This window comes from Camelus dromedarius, chromosome 31, assembly GCF_036321535.1.
Source record: "Camelus dromedarius isolate mCamDro1 chromosome 31, mCamDro1.pat, whole genome shotgun sequence".
In the NCBI taxonomy this organism is placed as follows: domain Eukaryota; kingdom Metazoa; phylum Chordata; class Mammalia; order Artiodactyla; family Camelidae; genus Camelus; species Camelus dromedarius.
The window spans coordinates 5,896,977-5,916,285 of record NC_087466.1 but is presented as its reverse complement, the minus strand read 5'-3'; the positions used below and the strand labels follow the sequence as shown (position 1 = coordinate 5,916,285).

At 58.6% G+C, this 19,309-nt stretch overlaps 1 protein-coding gene across 4 annotated transcripts in view; it reads left to right on the top strand.

The window, feature by feature from the left end:
* The window catches only part of EMID1 (EMI domain containing 1), a 34,206-nt gene that overhangs the window by 322 nt on the left and 14,575 nt on the right, over positions 1–19,309 (top strand). For all 4 annotated transcript variants that reach the window (XR_004133701.2, XM_031442984.2, XM_031442985.2 and 1 more), the window contains exons 2-13: positions 5,349–5,462; positions 5,941–6,044; positions 12,947–13,030; positions 14,042–14,103; positions 15,506–15,626; positions 15,812–15,862; positions 15,942–16,031; positions 16,806–16,952; positions 17,915–17,995; positions 18,136–18,188; positions 18,620–18,682; positions 18,785–18,829. Coding sequence is in view for 3 of the 4 variants with exons in the window: in XM_031442984.2 (XP_031298844.2) it covers positions 5,349–5,462; positions 5,941–6,044; positions 12,947–13,030; positions 14,042–14,103; positions 15,506–15,626; positions 15,812–15,862; positions 15,942–16,031; positions 16,806–16,952; positions 17,915–17,995; positions 18,136–18,188; positions 18,620–18,682; positions 18,785–18,829 (1,015 nt within the window). In the remaining variant the exon portion in view is untranslated. The remainder of the gene's footprint in view (positions 1–5,348; positions 5,463–5,940; positions 6,045–12,946; positions 13,031–14,041; positions 14,104–15,505; positions 15,627–15,811; positions 15,863–15,941; positions 16,032–16,805; positions 16,953–17,914; positions 17,996–18,135; positions 18,189–18,619; positions 18,683–18,784; positions 18,830–19,309) is intronic.

Below are 19,309 nucleotides of genomic sequence, written 5' to 3'. Positions count from 1 at the left end.
TGGGGGCAGGGACCCCGGGCCTCCCCGGTGTCTGGCAGAAGCTCCCGGCAATGTAGTGCACGGGGTGGGGGTCCCCGGGGTCCCTACTTAGCATATCGGGAGACAGCCTTCTCCACCCACCAGCACTTTAACTCTGGAGCCCCGGGGCAGGGGGAAGGGGCACGAGGCAGGATACCTCCAGAACTTCCCCAGCCCTCGCCCAAGAGCTCCCTCCCTGCACATAGGACAAGCCCAGGACCCCCTCTAACTGACACTTTGGGGACCCTCCCCACTTTACGCTGCTCCTGGCTTTTTTTAGTACCCTGGCAATTTATTTCCCTTGAAGGAGAAAGACTGGGGTGGAGTTTCACAGACCCGGGGTCAGTGTGGGCCCCCAGGGACCTGGCATTTTGGACTGAGATGGGAGGAAGTGCTCTGTCTTCCTGCCACTCTTCCAGGAGCAGGGAACATTCTCCTGGTGCTTCTGGGGTGTCCTCCAGTACTAGTGAGGGGGGCCCTTTACATGCAATGTCATCATTAATCCTTCAAGGTAATTTTTACCCTGAAGTAACAGGTAGTGTCATTGTCCCCATTTACCAGATGAGCAAATTGAGGCCCTAGAGAATTAACATACTCTTCTAGGCTCATTGGCCATAGAGCTGGGATTCGAATCTGTATCTTTCTGGCCTTGATGACACGATTTGAACCTGCCCGGTCCTGGATGTAGCCCCTGCCCCTGCCCCTGCTGGGGTCCCCTCTCAAAGGCCAGCCGCTGTTGTCTAAAGCAGACAATACAGAGTAGCCAGGCCTCTCCAGGCCTTTTCATCCCATTCAAAGGCCTGCCCGGCCCCCACCCCCTACGGCTTCAATTCTTTAATTCCTTTCAGAAATTCCCCTTTCCCAGTGGTCAGGGGCCAGCATGCCCCTGCTGGGCTTGCAAGAGCAGGTGACATGGGCAAGGCTGGAGGGCAGAGGTGGCCAAGGCGTCAGAGGCCAGAGGAGCAGTTGCCTGAGACAGGGACTGACTGATGGCAGATGTCACAGCCACCACCATGCGGGCCGACCATACCTGACCTGGGCTGACATTTTACCTGTATCCATCACTTCTGGGGTTTTCCCGACTGCCATGGGAGGCACACATTTTTATGGTCCTCATTTCAGAGAGGAGGAAGCTGAGGCTTAGAGAGGGCATGTGACCTGCCCAGGGCATGTTTGTGAACTCCCAGGGTCCTAGATGCTGTAATGACCAAGACTCTGAACTCAGAATTCCCAGTGTCAAACTCAGGATGGTTGAGAGGGCTTAAGGCCTGGGCTACCCTTCAGCCAGTTCACAGCAGGGCCTCCCAGCCTGGCTTCCTTGCCCCCTAGGGCTTCCGGTGTGGGAGCAGGATGGTGACTGTCACCCCATCTATTCATACAAGGCTCACAGTGGCCTGAGCATCATGAAAGCCCTGTAGGCAATGCTGTTGCTCCTATTTTACAGATAAGACTGAGGCCCAGAGAGGAGAGGTGGTACCTCAATCCAAAGCAGGCAGTTTCCAGAGACAGTGTTCTTGTCACCCCAGTGGCTCTCCTGGAGGAGGGAGAGCAGTGGTCAGCTTAGGGTGCTGGGAAAGGTTTGCAGGTCATGGTTAGGGATTAGGCGGCTGTGGCCTCAGTTAGAGCAGGGTTTTATTCCTGACTCTGTCACCCACGCAGTGTGTGAGCCTGGCCGGTCACTTCACTGCCCTGGGTCTCATTTCCCCTCCCAGTTTCCTCACTGTGCCCCTCTTTCCTCCCCCTCATCCCTTGCTTATGGGTCTGCTCTGAGGACAGCCCCCCATGTGAAGGACAGTGGTTCCTGCTATCACTAACATTAGGTGGGGGAAGGGACCCCTAGCCAGAGGAATCTGTGGTTCTCGGCTGCCAGGAACTCCCCTTGTGGCCCCATCCCAGCATCACTGGAGACAGCATGGGGATGTCGCGCCCCGTCAGCCCTCCCTCCACCCCCAGCCCGGCGCCCCAGGCGCCCCTTGGCAGCCGAGGGACCAGAGGCAGAAAAGAGGCTTTGTGCCTGGGGAGGGGGAGGCCCAGGAAGGCATCCAAAGGGCCGCCCCCAGGCCCAAGAATGTGGTAAGACTTTTAGACCCCTGGAACCAGGGTGCCCGGGAGCTGTGCAGAGCTGCCTTGGCTTGTCTCTGCCCCATCTGCCCCCTGGTCCCTGGTGGGGCTGCTTCCTGCCCCTCTGAGGTCCCTTCAAGCCTGAATCAGGCCCGGTTCCTTTAATGACCCAACTCAGCATCTCAGTGCTGTGGCTCTAGATTTGAAGCCATCCCTGGTGTCCTGGCCCAGGCCTTTTCCCCCTGCAGTCCTGGCTTCCTTCAGGCAAATCCAAGATTCAAGGAGAGTGGAGAATTTTCTTCCACAGCAGTTCCTCTCCTGGGAGCTCAAAAACCAACACTAAACCCATGGGGGTGACCTGGGCAGGTGACTTCTCTCAGAGCCTCAGTTTTCTCCTCTGTAAAATGCAGAGCCTGACAGTTCCTATCCCGAAGTCAAGGGGAGGGCCTTGTGCAGAAGGTGCGGTGCTGGTGCCCCTCAGGGAAGCACCTGGACCACAGCTGCCTGGTGTAGGGCCCGTTCACGGTCCAGGAACAAGAATTACCAATAGCCATCAGCGCTGTGCTCCGGGCTTTGAGTGAAACCTCCCCTGCTGGCAAGGGTTCTCTTGTTCCCATTTGCAGATGGACAAAGTGAGGCCCAGAGAGGGTCAGGGCCGTGTCGAAGGTCACCAAGTTAGGAAGCAGCAGACCAGGACTGGAGCTTCACCTCCGGTGTGAGGTTCTGGCTCTGTTCAGCCGCCCCCATCCTGTATGTCTTCTTTCTTTCCTCTGCTTTTCATAACGGCCCTTGGACCCCAGCCCGCTTGGCTGCCTCCTGCAATTAGCCCCTATCACTGTTCCGGATCACAGCCCTGAGCCTCGTGGAGACAAAGTCCCCTGGGCCCCTCGTGGCAGGGGGTGGAGGGCAGGTGGGGGGCCCTAGTGAGGGTGGCCGATGCCAGGCCGAGCTGGTCTGGCCTGTTCTCTCTCCTCCCAGTGGGCTGCCTCTGGGGGCCCAGGAGGTGCTGAGTGGGCAGAAGTGGCAGGCCCAGCAGAGACCTGCCGCCTCCTCCCAGCCCTTGCCATTGCCCCATCCCACGGGAGCTAACCCAGCCTCACCGGGTTCTCTGGCGGCTTATCACCAACCACACCCCCGAAAAGAAGCTCCCAAGGGCAGCAGGAAGGACTGCGCCCATCTCTGGGAACCTGGGTCCTGGCTCCTCTGCCCAGGGCCACTGTTTGTTGTCAGTCATTCAGTCACTCAGCAAACCTCGTGCCCTCAGGCTGAGCCCCGTACTGGCTTAGTCCCTGCCAGTGCCCTCTCCCAGCACCTTCTGGAGAGGAAAAAGCTCAGGGCTGCTGTGAGTGGCTGAGGAGGGCCCCTGCAGTTGCCCAACTGTGCCCGGGACCTCAGGACTGAGACCCAAGGGATGAATAGGAGTTCGCTGGGCAGGGGGAGGGCTTTCCAGGCAGAAGAAATCTCGAATGCAAAGATCTGAGATGGGAAAACACGCACACAGGAGGGAGGGCAGGAGGGTGGAAAAGCAGCCACACAAGTGTGCAGACAGAGCATCAGCACTTACAGGGCGATGGGCTGTGGACTCCAGGCCAACAGAGCCCCTGGAAAGTGGATGGACAGTGGGGAGGGCGGTGGGGCCAGGCCAGGATACGTATGGACGTATCCTGGGGATAGCGGGGCTGCATCTTCAAGGCCAGTGAGGGAGGGGCATAGTTATTGGTGCCCTACCCCCCACGTGGAGGGCATGAGGGGCTGACCTTGAACCCCACCTGGCCTGAGTGTCTAAAATGTCTGCTAGCCAGAAAAAAATGAAAGTCTGCTAGCCAGCCCCTAGCTCCATGTCTCCCAAGCAGGCACAGTATGACACAGAATAGTACAGGGACTTCCCCAGAGCCGCATAGCGAGTGTGTCGACTGGTCCCCTCCAAGGACTCTCCTTCAGGTGGGCCAGGGTGGGGGCGGAGCAGCAGCTGGGGGCTGGGTTTAGGTGGTGGCAGGCACCCCCATGATGGCTGGGACATTCCAGGTGCTCACTAGCCCTCAGCCCTGCACGGGGTCACGGGCCTGCGTGTTTTGCCAGGGCTGGGAAAGGAGAGGCCGTTTCAGGTGACCCTTCTCAGCTTGAGCCCCCACCCCACCAGACTTTCCTTTGTGGCCTGGAGCCTGGGGTCAGCAGGTTCCCAGGCTGGGGCCTTCACAGAGCCACAGACCATGGCTCAGGAGGTGGGGAGGAGACAGGAGCTGAGGCCTCTGGCATGGAGTCGGGGGCTGGGCTGAGCCCCTACATTCCTGGGTTAAAATCCAGTCCACCATGCACCAGCTCTGTGACATGAAAAGTTGTCTTCCCTCCCTGAGCCTCAGTTTACCCCTCTGTTAAATGGGGATGGGGTAGGGTGTGCTTTCCTGGCTCACTAATGTGGGAAGGTGATGTAAATACTTTTGGCATGCAGTAGGTGCTCAATATGTGCAGTGCACAATGATTATTAGTTGGCATTTGGAGAAGTCAGTCCTCCACACTTGGAATGTTGATTGTGCATCCTGTCACACAGAGGGACCTGAAGATAAGTGAGACAGGGCGTCTCTCTTACATGCCATGGGGAGGGAGGGGGTAGATGTGAATCACCAGCTCAATTCAGCATGTCAGGTATACAGAGCACTGCGGATCCGGGGGCAGGGAACCATCAGTTCTGCTCAGATGGGGGTGGAAGTGGGAGAGGACAGAGGGAGAGGTGACAGCACAGCAGGACTTTGAAGGGAGGAGGTGCCACCTGGGGAGGTGGGGGAAGGGTGCCTCAGGCAGCGGGCCCTGCACGAGCGAAGACCTGGAGGTGAGGGATCCCTGACAGGTGTGGGCACAGGAGACATGGAGGGCTGAGGGTGGGGATAGGCAAGGGACACGGCCAGGTTTCCATTGTTCTGACCCTCCATCTGGGGGAGACTGAGGGGCAAGGTGGAGGGGCCACTGCCATTGTCTAGGTGGGAGGCCGGGGCAGTGGTGGCCTGGGCAGGTGAGGGCTGGAGAGATGTTGCAGAGGAAGAGCCCCAGTGAATATGCTGTGCTTCCATCTGCCTCTGCCGCTCATTCCCCAAGACCCCCCAGCACAGCCGCCCCCACTGAAATCACTGCTCAGCCATGGCAGCACAGGGACTCCCATGAGGGCCCAGGGGACTCTGAGAGCTCAGCAGTCTCTGCCTGGAGATGTGGGGCTCCTGAAGAGAACACGGGGCTGTGTGTGGCACCTGAGCGTCTTCTCTGTGGGTCTGTTTCAGGAACTGGTGCTCATACGTGGTGACCCGCACCGTCTCCTGCCATGTGCAGAATGGCACCTACCTTCAGCGAGTGCTGCAGAATTGTCCCTGGCCTATGAGCTGCCCTGGGAACAGGTAAGTGAGACAATGTGGAGAAGGAGCTGCTGGCGTTCCTGGTGGGGGCACAGCCTAGTCCCAGGGTTGGTGCTGGGGTGGCATTGGGAGTGCAGGAGAAGCCTGAGACCCCAAGAGTGGGTAGACAGAGGAACCATTGCCCATTGGCCATTCTCAGCACCTCCCCTTGTGCGCTTGGGCCACCCTGGAGGGCTTCCTGGAGGAGAGATTCCACCATTCACCCACACACCTTTACTTAGTGAGCATTTACCGCTGGGGACAGCTCATAAGGGCTTCCTGTCCATTTGGTCTCTAGATCCCCTCGGCTGAGGACTGGGGAGAGGATGGGAGGGCTGAACCCCAGAATGCAGGTGGAAAGAGGCTCCAAAGGGGGCTAGAGGTGGCAGAGGACCCTGAAGGCTCTGGGCTTGTCCTCATGGACAGTGGGAGAGATGGTGGAAGGCCCTGTCCGAGCCAGGCCGCCTGGGCACTCTTTCAGCTACAGGACCGTGGTGAGACCCACATACAAGGTGATGTACAAGACGGTGACGGCTCGCGAGTGGAGGTGCTGCCCCGGGTACTCGGGGGCAAGCTGCGAGGAAGGTAGGATTGCCCTGTGGTGCGAGCCAGGTGCCTCTTCACAGCCAATCAGTGCTGTGGGACACAGTGCCACGCGTGCCAGGCCAACTGCACAGAGCTACCAGCGAGATGCAGCCCGGCCTCCATGGGTGTCTGCTGTCCCACGGGTGTCGACCGCCTGCCTTGTGGGAGATTGTCAGAACCCCTGGAGGAGGTTCCGTACATGTTGTGTCGTTTACATCTTAAGTCGCACATCCCAAGCCTTTCCTCCAAATTTGAGGAAAGCCGATGTGGACGTTTCCATGGGTGGTGGTAACAGCACAGGGAAGCAAAGCACCACTTGTCGGGGCAGTAGGTCAGCAAGGGGAGGGTTACGCCCATCCTGCAGGTGAGAAACTGAGGCTTGGGATAAGTGGCAGGATTAGATCCCAGGTCTGCCTGGCTTCCCCCAGGCCCTCAGGGATGGGAGGACTCTGCTGGGCGCCCTGTGTGTGGAATGTGTCCCAGGCAGAGTTTCTGTGTGCAGCTCGGATGCTCTGGGGCCGAGCACCCAGCAGGGGCACAGAGGAGGCAGCCGGCACCTCCTAGAGCCTGGCCACACAGTTACCCGGAGAGCCGTCTCCTCCCATTGGCTCTTGGGCAGCTGCCTCTGCTGAGCAGTCCAGGCTGCATCCACCCTCATTGTCGGGCTGAACCCCGTGAGCGGAAGATTTGGGGCAACAAAGACTGTGCTCCCAAGAATGGCCATAAAGAGGATGGACTGGCCACAGCCAGCCTGAGAACCAGGCCTGTGGGCCCCTCAATGGAAAGAGGCATTCAGGTCCCCAGGCAGCACGTGAATGTGAACGTTGGTTGAAAGGTACATTCTGATTCCAGGAACATGAACGGGTAAAACGGCTTACAAATTGAGACAGCAGGTGCTGCCAGAAACATTCATGGGCGCTTCTTGAGAGATTACATGCTTCACCCCCCAGGACCCTACTACAGCCCCAGTTCACAGATGGGGTGGCAGAGGCCCAGAGAGGTGAAGTCGCATGCCCAGAGTCAGATGGGGTAGGGGGCAGACAGACCACAGAGTGGGGCGGGGTGGGGGCCTAGCAGTTTCCATGTTGTGGGGGACTAGAGACAGAGGAGAGCTGTCTGATGCCCAGCGGGGGTCCCATACAGAGAGGCAGCCACCAAGGTGGGTGTGGGAGGCTGGGAAACAGAGGGGAAGGCAGAGGGCCCTTGGGGCAGGAGGGGAGCCAGCCAGGAGGGGCTGGTGGTGAGGAGGGGGCGGGTCTTCACCCCCCTGGTACAGAGCAGGGCCTACCTAGACATAGGCCACTCTGCCCCTGGCTCCCCTCCCAAGGGCAGACCTTCGCCGGTGGGGCCATCAGTGCAGGTGCGGTGAGAGAACAGGTGGGGGCAGCGCAGGTGCCCTTGAGTCCAGCAGCTGGAGGCCGTTTGTCCAGGAGCCAAGCTAAAGGCCAGGGCTCTGCTGATGGTGAGGTGAGGGTGCAAGACGAGGACTGGGGACAGGCCAGCCCCGACGTCTCCCTCTGCAGGGTCTTGAGGGCTTCGTGGGCCAGGCCAGCTGTGCTGCACACCAGCTGTGTGGCCTTGGGCGGGGGACTCTCCCCGTGCCATGTGCAAGTCGTGCAAGGGCATTGGGCTGGGGGCTGGGGAGGCTGCAGTTCAGGCGGCGCCAGTCTCGTGCCCACTCGGAGGGAGGGGCAAGTTCTCTAAGGGTCACCACGCAACCTTGTGCTCTTGCAACAGCCCGGGGCTCTCCTGCACTGTGAAATGGGCAGGATCATATCATCTCCCTCCCAGGGACATTGCAGGAATGAAATGAAGCAGAAAAGACCCTGCAGGTGGCGTGGCAGCTGAGGTGGACAGCACATGATACCCAGTGGGACGAGAAGGGCCTCTTCCCCAGCTGCAGGTCGGAGTTGAGTAAAGGGATGCCCAGGCCTGGATATTCTGGAAAACCACTCTAGAAAACCCATCCCCTAGGAATGGGCAGGCAGGGAAGCATGAGGACACTGCTGACCCACGCCTGGCCTTGCCCTTCCTACAACAGCCAGCTCCAGGCTTGGCTTCCCCAACTGTTTCCCTTGCTGGTGACTGCCCTCTTGGTCTGTCCAGTGCTGTGACATGACCTGGGGCCAAAGAGCTGCGTCACCAGGGGCAACAGGGCCCCAAGTGAGCCAAAGAGGGAAAGGGAACGTCCGTCATTCCACAGTCCAGCCTTGGATCAGCTGTGCTCTGCTGTGTGACCTGGGGCAAGCCCTTCACCACTCTGAACCCCGTCTCTATCTGGACCAGAGACTCACCTCCACCGTTGCTACTTAATAAATGTCTTCCTCTCCCCTTCAGCCCCCTGTGCTGGGTATTCTGCCCTGCTTCCCAACTCTGAGACCCCACTTCTCAGTCAGCTGCTCAGCAAACAGGCCTCTAGTCTCTACATTTGATGTTCATGAGGCCAGTTTTCCATCTGCATAATGGGAATGTTGATTCTGCGATGATGAGTGAGGATGGGCTCTGATGTTCATGACAACCATGAGGAAGGGGCTAGAATGGGCCTCTTTTTACAGGTGGAGAAACGAGGCTCAGAGAGGCGAGGGGGCTGGCCTGGGGCCACTCAGCACGTGAGAGCTAGGACTGGGACCAGCCTGAGTCCATCTGTCAGTGCCTCCAGGCCTTGGGACGTGGGGCTGGATGGCAGAGAGGGTGACTGGCTGAGGCTGTCTGTCACCTGGCTGTCCACTCCTACCAGAAACAACAGGCGAGGAAAGGCCAAGGCCAAAATGCGTCATGTGGGCTGTCCTGACCCACTCAGTGGCCTGGGCTGTTGGGCTCTTCTAAGGGCAGGACTGTAGTGGCCACCATGTCACCCTGCTTTGGGAGCTCCCTGCAGACTGACCTCTCACCCATTAGCCCCATTGTCCAGATAATGAAAGTGAGGCTCAGAGAGGGTATGGGTCTCACACAAGGTCACACAGCAAGTAAGCATTGTGGGCAGGATTCTCTCAAGTGCTTGGACCCGAGGTCTGCAGCATACCCCTCCCTCAGACCCTTCTGCGGTCATAATGATGAGAGGGAGGAGAGCAGCCGCCTCCTCCATGCTGGGCATGTGATTTGTCCTTGCCTCTGCCTCTCCGCTGTCCAGGGCTGGCCCTTCCTGCAGCATCTTTGGTGCTCTAACCAGATGCCAGGTGCGGTGCCTTCCTGTACAGATTCAGAATCCCACAGGTTTAACACTGCACAAATCTGCCATATCTGCCACCCTGCTGGAAGGCTCGGTGGCCCCCACCTCCAACCCCTGCCAGTGCATCCTCCACCCCCAGCCAGGGGGGCTCCCCTCTCCACCCTCCCCGCTCCCCAGCTATGTGCCCCAGCCCTGCCCTCATTCCATTTTAGCCCTGGTCACACTGTCCTTCTCTTCCAGCCCTCAGCCTGGGCAGTGGCTGTCCTCTCTGCCTGCGACCTTCCTGAGCTCCCGCGTGGCTCCAGGGGCCCCCACCCTTCCCTCACTACTTCCATCTCTCTGATTCCTGGCACGGGTCTGGCGTTAGGTGGGTGCACGGGAAACGAGTGGGAACTTCATTTTACCCCAAGGAGGACCAGGACAGACACAGCCTGGGGCTTCCCAGAGGGCTGCTGGAGGGTTTGTGGAGCTCCCAGCCCCAGCCCCAGCCCCAGCCCTAGCCCTGACCCCTGGCTCAGGCCAACAGCAGCAAATATTTACATTTGCAAAGTAAATTCCCAGGAAGGGAGCTAGGCTGGGTCAGGGGAGGCTGTGCCCATGTGGCCTGTGGTCAGTGGATCCAGCAGACCTCGGGCAAGGGTCATGAAGGAGCAAGCCCCTTGGAGAGGAAGTCAGAAATGGAGCCCGGGGAAACCCCCCAACTTCTCACACCCCGTTCCCAGCTGAGGATGAGATTTGAATCCCGTGCCCTGCCCTCCCATCCCCCACCCTGCTCCTGCTGTGTGGACCACCAGCCTCTCATCTCTGGGCCTCAGTGTTCTCATGAGGATCCTTTGAGAAGGGGCATGAGACACTGGGCAGAGGAAAGGACGGATGCTTATAGGGGCACAGGGCTAGAGACTGCAGATGGCTTTGTGGAGGTCAAGTTGGAGTGATGAGAGCTTTGGTGGGGGGTGGTCTTTGGCGGGTTCCCTGGTCTGTCTGGGAAGGCTTCCTGGAGGAGGTGACATGGGAGCAGCAACTGTGGGGTTGGGAGTGGGGGGCAGCGTGTGTGTGTGTGGGAGGGGATGGCCAGGACCTCCCAGGTGGTGGGAAGTGGCCCACAGGGTCCCAGAATGGAGCCGGGGTTTGTGGTCCTAGGACTAACTGGGAGCTCCTTGGAGGGCAAGGTTGAGGGTGGGGAGGGACCCTAGAGGGAGGACTACCAGGCCAGGGTGAAGGGGGCTCTCAGCCACTGGGTCCTGCTCCAGGGGCCCCGACTCAACACCGCTGGGAGGGCTGTGACATTTTTGTCCCTTAGGAGACCTCCCCCAGCCCTAGGCTTTTCCCCTACTGGAATTTTGTGCGGTATTGGACCATTTAGGTTCAGCCCCTAAAGTATTTCTATCTGTTTATCAGAATTTGGGGGAGTTTGGGGATTTTTGTGAATCCTGAATCCAGGATTCAGCTTTTCTGTGGTCTTTTTGACAGTTTTTGTTATTTCTTTAAACTTTTTTTTCTTGTTTATAAAATTTGAACTCGCAATTTCTTTGCACTGCTGGTCAGGCCATGTTTTCATTAGTTTTTCTAGTTCTCTCTGGTTCCCAGCGAAATGTCCCAAAGCAAATGGGTTGAAAAAGAATTTCCAACCACAAGTTCACAAATTAATAACTCAGGGACACCCCATTGTGACGTTAGAACACTTATACTCATTTTCAACCGTTGTGTCTGCTGTCCACATTATTTTGCCTTTAATTTTGTTTGCTTGTTTTAAATTCATTTTCTGCCAATGATTCATGCATTCATCAACAAAAGGTTTATTGAGGCCTCTGAGGCCCTACTGCGCGCCGGGCACTTTTCCCAGTCGAGGGAAATATGGCCGAGGTCCCTGCCTGGTGGGGCTCCTGTTCCAGCCAGGGGGGCGGAAGACCAGACTGGGGAGCTGGCACAGCACATGCATGTCGGGGGTGCAGAGTGCCGTGGAAAAAGGACAGCGGGGCGGGCAGGGCGGATGCTCCGCCAAACTTCATCTCAGAGAAAACCCCAACTTCCACGGGGCTGGAGGGACAGCCGCTTGCTTCGTTTGGTCAGCTTCCTGAAAAGAGCCACCAAATGGCCTTTTACATCTTCACTTGGGAGCAGAGAGGATGGGGCCGGGCTTCTCAGGAGCCAGCATTCCTGACGGGCGCCGGGCCACCCTGTCCCTGCCCAGTGGGACTTAGGGACTGACTCCGGGTGCCAGGCGGCCCAGGAGAAAGGAGGCTGGGCCGGAACTCCTGGGTTCCAATCCAGGCTCCAGCCTTCATCACCTGGGCTCCTAGTCACTTCACTGCCTTGTTTCCCTGAAGGGAAATATTTATATTCACTCATCCACTTACTTGATCATGAGGGACACAGGAGTGGTGATACCGAACTGGTCAGTGCCTCAGTTTCCTGATCTGTAAAGCGGAGGTGACACTAGCACTCACTCATGGAGCTTTGTGAGTTAAGGCTGTGTATGAGACGTGCTCAGGATGGACTGGGCCCAGAGCAAGCGCTAAACAAGCATTGGCTGCTACTATTATTATTATCCACCTTGTGGGATCGGGCTGGGCCCCGAGGAGCACTGGCACCAGGCATGGCTCCCGGTGGCATAGCACCCCCAACACACACCGTCCCCCGCCCCCGTCCTGGGCTGCCAACCCACTGCCTCCGTCCCAGCTGAGATTTACTCCCTGCGAGGGGGCAAGTCGCAGGCCCCTAGGGAGGGGGTGCTGGGGCTGCGGGCCCAGCCTGAACGAAGGCCCCGTGGTGGGACCCCGAGAGGGCCTGGCAGCCTCCCCTCTGGGGGCTGGCCAGAGGGACCCGTCTGGTTTGAGTTCCCGGCGCCTCTCTCTCCCTGCACTAAGCCACAGGCTGGCTCTGAGCTGCCAGGCCCATGCCTTATTTGGGCCTTGTCTCCCCCCAGGCGACACTTCGTGGCCTTAAAAGGCAGGCCTGGGGGGGGTGCAGAGGGGGGGCAATTGTCACTGCTGGCTTCAGAGCCTCTCCAGCTGCGCCCCCCACCCCTGGCTTGGCTAGCCCAAGCCTCCAGCTGTGGAGAAAGCCAGGCTTCCAAAGCCTGACCAGCCAGGGCGGCCTTCTCCTCACAGGGGTGGTGGCAGGGGTGGGCTCTGGGAATGGCCCCCCACCCCCGTGCCCTCCCAGGCAGCCAGCCTCCCTCTGGTTTTCATTTAAAACCAGGGCTGGATCCACTTCGGTGTCTTCTTACCCAAGTGGACCAGAGAGAGGGTGGACGTGGCTGCGGTACTGAGTGCCTACTGTGTGTCAGGCCCTGCGTGTGCACAGTGGGCCCTTTGCACGTATCGCCGTCCTTAGGCGTCATGCCAAATGGAGGCGTAGAGGCCTTCTGACCCCTTGTAGAGATGTTCAGAGAAGGCAAGTCACATGGGTCAGCAAGTGGCGGGGCGGGGTCCCAACCTTGCATCTCTTCTCTCTAAGCTCTTAACCCACGCAGCTGGCTAGGGTTGCTTGGGAAGCCCCCACCCACTGCCAGCCCCTCTCCCAGGCCCATCAGGTTGACAGCCATGTTCCAGCTCAGCCCAGCTCATGCTGTGTGACCCAGGTAAACTGCCCCACCTCTCTGGGCCTCTGTCTCCCTCTGCACTAAGGGGAATAGGGATCCCTGCTGCAGCTACAGTGGCCGGTGGGAGAGTGGGGGTGGACAAAATGAAGCGTCACAGCCAGCAGGGTGCTTATCCTCACTGTCCCTCAGTTTCAGGCTCCTCTGGCTTCGTGGAGCCCGGGTGGCCGGGCAGTGCCATGCGGCGGATGGCACTTCGGCCCACAGCCTTCTCAGGTGGGTCCTGGCGCAGCTGATTGGGATCCCTCTGGACTAGGGGAGACCTGGAAGGGCTGGTGGTGACCGTCCTAAAAGCCATCTGGGCCCAGCAGTGGAGGGTCAGGGACAGCACCCTGCCCTGGTCCACACCAGGCTGGAAAGAAAACTTTGAGGGGGAGGAAGAGGAAGGGCCCTCAAGGGGAGTCCGACCTGGACCCAGGCACCCCGAGACACAGGACCCCCAGAATCTTTCAGACACTGATGGAGCTTTCTATTGTCAATGTGTTTAAACCTCACAGCGTACCCCCACCCCAGGAAGGCATCATTGTCCCCACTTTAAAGAGGGGGAAGCTGAGGGTCTGAGAGGGGACGTGCCCTTCCCAAGGCCCCACATCCAGGAAGGGGCAGTGCTGGGACTTGACCCCTGGCTTTGTGCCTATCATTCCACCCTCGCTGTGAGCTCAGCATCCCCAGGTGTGAATGGGGGTGACACTGATCCTAACATGCAGGGTCGTGGTAGGAACCAGAGAGATGAGCTTGTGGAGGGCCTGGCTGGTGCCTGGCATTCTTACAAATAACTTAGGGGTATCGCTGAGGAGGCCAGGAGAGCTGGATGGTGGTTCTGGAGGAGGGTCAGAGGGTGGCACCTAGGCCACCCCAGTCTGGACTGTGATGTGCGGTCCCCAAAGCCAGCAAGCCGAGGCCAGCCCTGCCCAGGTGGGAAGCAACAGGCTTTCCCACCCTGGCTTCTGGAAAAGGGGTCCCTGGGATGAGGAGGCTGCCAGGAGTTGGTCCCATCCCTGGTCCTGGTCTGGGAGAAACAGTCCTCTCTGCGCACCATAGCCAAGGACCCCTGCAGGACATGGCCCACCCTAGACAGGCTGTGGCTCTGTAGCCTCTTCCCTGCGATGGGCTGTCTTATGGGTTGGGTCATCAGGTATCTGTCCTCTCCCTCCATCCTGCGCCCAGGGGCTGAGGGGCTCCAAGCAGAACCCAGGAGCCCCGGCCCAGCCTCCTCCCTCCCCATAGGTTGTCTCAACTGCAGCAAAGTGTCGGAGCTGACGGAGCGGCTAAAGGTGCTGGAGGCCAAGGTGGGTGAGCGGCGTTCCTGCCAGGAGGCACCTCCCTCCCGTTGGTTCCTATCTCGCTTTTTCAGCCTCCCCTCCAGGGAAGCCTGCTCACAGCCAGACAGCCTGGCCTGCTCTTCCTCCAGGCGCCCCATCCCCATCCCAACCAGAGACGCATGGCTGGGTCCCCTCCGTGCCCTGTCCTCCCCAAAATGCCATCTTCCCTGTCATCTATTGTACTTCTCAAATTATTTCCAGATGAAAAGTTCTTAACAATTCAAATGCAAGACATTCTATGTTTAGAAACACGAAAAACTCAGAACCATGAAAAACCTGCCAGAAAATCACTGACAGCAGTCAATCACCTGTGCCCTGAGAGAGAGCGATTATCAACATTTAAGCATCTTTTCTTCCAGATTTTCTAAACACATAGAGGCATTTATACTTCGTCTGCAGATCCATTTCTCTATCATTCCCTCCTCTGGGAATTTATCTTAAGGAGATTAGATGTGAAGGTGTTTACTAAAGTGTTAACTATTAAGAGGGAAATTTGAAAACCAAACAACGGAAGGGGTGTTTGCATAATGAGGGAGTGTGGCACCCTGGAATACTAGACAGCTATTAGCAACACCTCCGTTTTCTAACGTGAAAAGATGTCCCTGAGGTATCTATTAGTTGGAAAAACCAAACTTGTAAGCAACATGTGCTAGAAGCCCCATTATAAGGTATGAGCACCCCGGGAACACCCCACCCCACCCCACTCCCCAAGCTCCCTCCCAGGGGCAGTTGGCATGAGGGGCAACTCAGTCTCAGATCTAGGGGGTGGTTCTCAGTTCTGGGTCTTCCCGAGAGTTTCAACTTCTCCCTGGACCCCCACGGTTCCCCACCCCAGTCAGCGGGCATTCGTAATCCTCAGTCAGCTGCTCAGGGGCCACCACCCTCCTCTCCCCCACACTGGGTCCAAAGTGGTTTTATCCACACCTCGGGGCCTCTGTTTCATGTCAGACCCTCTCAAATTTCCCTTCAAATGTAAAAAATTCTTCCAGCCTGTGGTGCTTTAACAGATCAAGAGAAGTTTCATATTACTTATGCATATAAATGCATATAAATATACTTGTTCACATGCCAGGTAAGCATAGGAAAAAACCACATGGCCCAGCAAACATGAGGACAGTCACAGAACTCAACGTGGGTGGCCATGATGGTGGTGATGACTTTCCTACAACGAATGTGATGAATTGTGCAGTTTGAAAACCACAGTCACTTCGGAGGAAGTTCTGGGCCCCTGTGAGCCTGGGTCTCCACTCCAGGCTGGGTTCTGCTGGCTACGTGGGCCTCCTGCCCCTCAAGTGGGGGCCCCTCCCCTGGCCTGTCCCTGGTGAGACCCTGGTACCCACCCCATCCCTGTCGTCCTCTTCCTCCACAGGTGGCGGTGCTGACTGCCACCGAGCGGGCAGTGCCCCCAACCCCAGCTGCCCCCGAGGACCCCGCCCCGCTCTGGGGCTCCCCAGCTGCCCAGGGCAGCCCTGGGGATGGAGGCTTCCGAGGTGAGTGGGCCAGTGCGGAACATAGTCCCACAGGGGAATGAGTTCGGGGAGTGAGGTTCCAGCCCCCTCCCTGCTGCTGACTCCCAGCTTGACCCCTTGTGGGCCTAAGGGGTTGTCTCCTGAGCACTGGAGTCCTGGTGGAACTGGGGGCAGGAACGCTGGTGACACTGCCTTCCCCACCCCAGGGCTCCCGGGAGCCAGAGAAAACGCGAGGGCCCCGCTGCTCCCTGGAGATGGTAGGTGCTGGCTGAGGGCGGGCCCGGGGTGGGCAGGAGCAAGGCCGGGGCTGCGGACCTGATGAACCTTCTCCCCCAGATCGAGCTGGTGCCCGGGGGCTTCCTGGGCCCACTGGCCCGAAGGGAGACCCTGGCAGCCGGGGCCCGATGGGCATGAGAGGCCCACCAGGTGAGTGCCCAAAGCCCTGCCCCCTCCAGCTCCCCTGGCCGCCCCCACAGGTGACCCAGACTGGGGCCTTCCTTCCCCGACCCTGCCACAGTCAGCCGTGGCCTGGGCCCCTTCTGCTCCCTTGTCTCTCAGCTTACCAGCCCTCCAAGGGCCCCCTCTCCTGCCTGGGCTCCCCAGACTCTCTTTTGCATCCCCCGGCCTGTCCTCCCTGGGCACCTATCCCCAGGGGCTGGGTCAGACCAGACCCTGACCTCCTGCGGCTCGCAGACTGGGGAGGCTAGGGAGGCTGGGCCTAGGCAGAGGAGAAACAGCGTCCACCCCATGTGACCAGGGTTCTTATGGGGGTGTTGCCAGTATGGGAGTCCCAGGGAAGGAAGCCCAGACCCAGCCTCCCTGGGGGGGTGGGGGGGCTTCCAGGGGGAGTGACATCTTAGATGAGGCCTCAGGCACACGCCAGGCAGCGCAAAGGGAGGGCTGATAGAGGACGCAACTCATGCAAAAGCCTGGAAGGGAGAGAGGAGAATATTCTGGAAATCAACATCTGCTAAGCACTTACCGTATACCAAATGTCCACTGTCCTGGAGCCCCAGGAGAGGGCTGTGTTCATCCCCCGCATAGATGGCCAGGAAGTCAGAGCCAGCACCTGCCCTGGCCTGTGGCCTCTGGAGCCCTCATGTGCCTGCTGCCCTAGGCCACCTGGTCCCCCTCTCCTTGCAGCCTCCCTGGGCCACTGTGCCTTCTGCACACCCACCAGACCCCCTGGTTTCATTGCAGGTCTGCAGGGCCCCCCAGGGAGCCCTGGCCAGGCTGGAGCTGTGGGCGCCCCTGGAGAGAGGGGACCTCCAGGCCCCCCGGGGCCTCCAGGGCCTCCTGGCCCCCCAGCCCCTGTTGGACCACCCTACGCCCGGATCTCCCAGCATGGTGAGTCCCTCGGGGTCACAGCAGGTTGAGGTGGTGGTGGAGTGGGGCTGGCATGACTGTCTACCAGACACCTCCTGTATACCAGGCTTGCCCTTGGGCTGCATGTCATCTAATCCTCTGATGGGCGCTCCCTGATGAGGAAAACCAAGGCCCAGAGAGGGGACGTCACACAGTCAGGACACGGGGGGGGGGGGGGGGGGGGGGGGCGGCTTCAAATCCATGCCGCCTCAAGAGCTTGTGCTGGGAACCACCAGCATCCAGCCCTCCCACCAAGCCTTGGAGCTGTCCAGGGTGCAGCCCTCAGAGCACCAGGAAGCTCTAGGCCTGGCCACGGGACGGGAGCCCTGAATGCCGAAGGCCACAGCCTTGTCCTTGTGCTTAGAGAGGCCCAGCCCCTTCACCCAGCTGGGCCCTGAGGGCATCCTTCACCTTCTCCGAAGCCTGACCTACATGCCTGCTGCCAGGGGTCAGGGCTTTGAGTGCCAGGTTCAACCGCATCTGCAACACATCTTTGGTGCATGGCCGGGCACCATTCATTCATCCTCCCATTCATCCTCCCACTCGGAGCCTCAGCTTCCCCATCTGTACGATGGGGACAGTGACCGTGCGGGCCTCCCAGGGCTCTGTGACACCATGCACAGCAGCTTGGCACAAAGTAGGTGCCATAAAATGGTAGCTTTAATTATTGTCCCCATTTAGACATGTGACAGGCTCAGCAAGGGAGAGTTCTGCTCAATGTCACCAGCTAGATTCTGGCAGAGTTAGAGCCCAGGCCTCCCTGCCTCCTGGTCCAGCATGGCCGACAGTCCCCCCACTCCCCTTCCATCCACCTTGGAGCAGGTGTCTGGTGGCCCCAGCCACGCTGCAGGCTGTCCCACAGGGCAGGAGTGGCAGGTTAAAACTGACTGCCCACTCCTCCTGGCCAGCCCAGCCCTGCTCAGCCATCACCTTTCCTCCCCCAGGGGAACCATTCCTGTCCAACACCTTCACTGAGACCAGCAGCCACTGGCCCCAGGGACCGGCTGGCCCCCCAGGGCCCATGGGTAAGTTGAGTCCAGGTCTAGGGTGCGGGGCAGGGCTGAGGGATGGCAGAGAGACCGGGGCTGGCCGGCAGGAGGGAGCTGGTGGTGGACTTTCTGGCATTGTACTGTTTTGATCCTGAGGACATCCTGTCTTATTCCAGGTCCTCCTGGACCTCCTGGTCCCATGGGCATCCCTGGGAGTCCTGGACACATGGTGAGTATGTCTCCAAGTACTCCATCCATCTGTCCATCCATCTACCCACCCACCCAACCCACCAATCTATTCACATGGTTACCCACCCACCCATCTATCCATCATCCATTCATCCAACCTTTCATTCATTCATTCAAGCATTTATGGATCACTTAATATAAAGACTACTTTTCATAAATCTTCTTATTCAATCCATGTAACAAGAAGCAAGTATTGTTATCACCTAAGGCCAAGAAAGGTGGAGATTCTTGCTGTTGTGCTGGGGCCAGCACGTGGCAGCTTCCCCACTGTGTGCTGGGCATTGGGTGTGTGGTGAAGGACCCAGGGGTCCAAGCCAAGCTGGGGCTCCCTCCCATACCTCCCTGTCCCCTGAGTCCCTGCCCACTCTACCTAGCCCCAGCGCAAGGCTGAGGTCCTGTCTTGTTGCTCAGGGACCTCCAGGCCCCTCTGGACCCAAAGGAATCTCTGGCCACCCAGGAGAGAAGGGCGAGAGAGTGAGTATTGAGGTGGCTCTGGGTGGGGGATTCTGGGGGCTCCTGGGGGCCCTGGGTCAGACCCTCTGACAGCTGACTCCATTCCTCTCCTCTCCTGTACAGGGACTGCGTGGGGAGCCCGGCCCTCAAGGCTCCATGGGGCAGCGGGTAAGTGATGTTGCCCAGCCTGGATCCCACAGGCCCAGACCCCTGCTCTGGCTCCATCCCCTGTGGCCAGAGCCCCTGACCTTCCCTGTCCGGTCCAGGTCCTATCTGGCCCATCTCCTTTCTTGCCCCCTGTCTCAGGGTCCCATCAGCCTCTTAGAATCAGGCCTCTCCGTCTCCTTCACTCCTGCTCTGTGTCTCTGTACCTGTTTCTCTTTCTCTGTCATTACCTCTGTCTGCATCTCTCTGACTCTTATTTCCCTCTCCATCGCTCCAGCTAAGATTGTAGATTGGCTATTTCTCCCTTTAGTTTGGTCAGTTTTTGCTTCATGTACTTTCAAACTCTGTTATTAGGTGCATACATATTCAAGATTGTAATGTCTTCTTGGTCCTTTTATCTTTGTGAGGTGGATAGCTTTCCCTCTGAAAATAATTTTTGTCTTGAATTCTACTTTGTTTAATATTAAAACAGCCACACCTGTG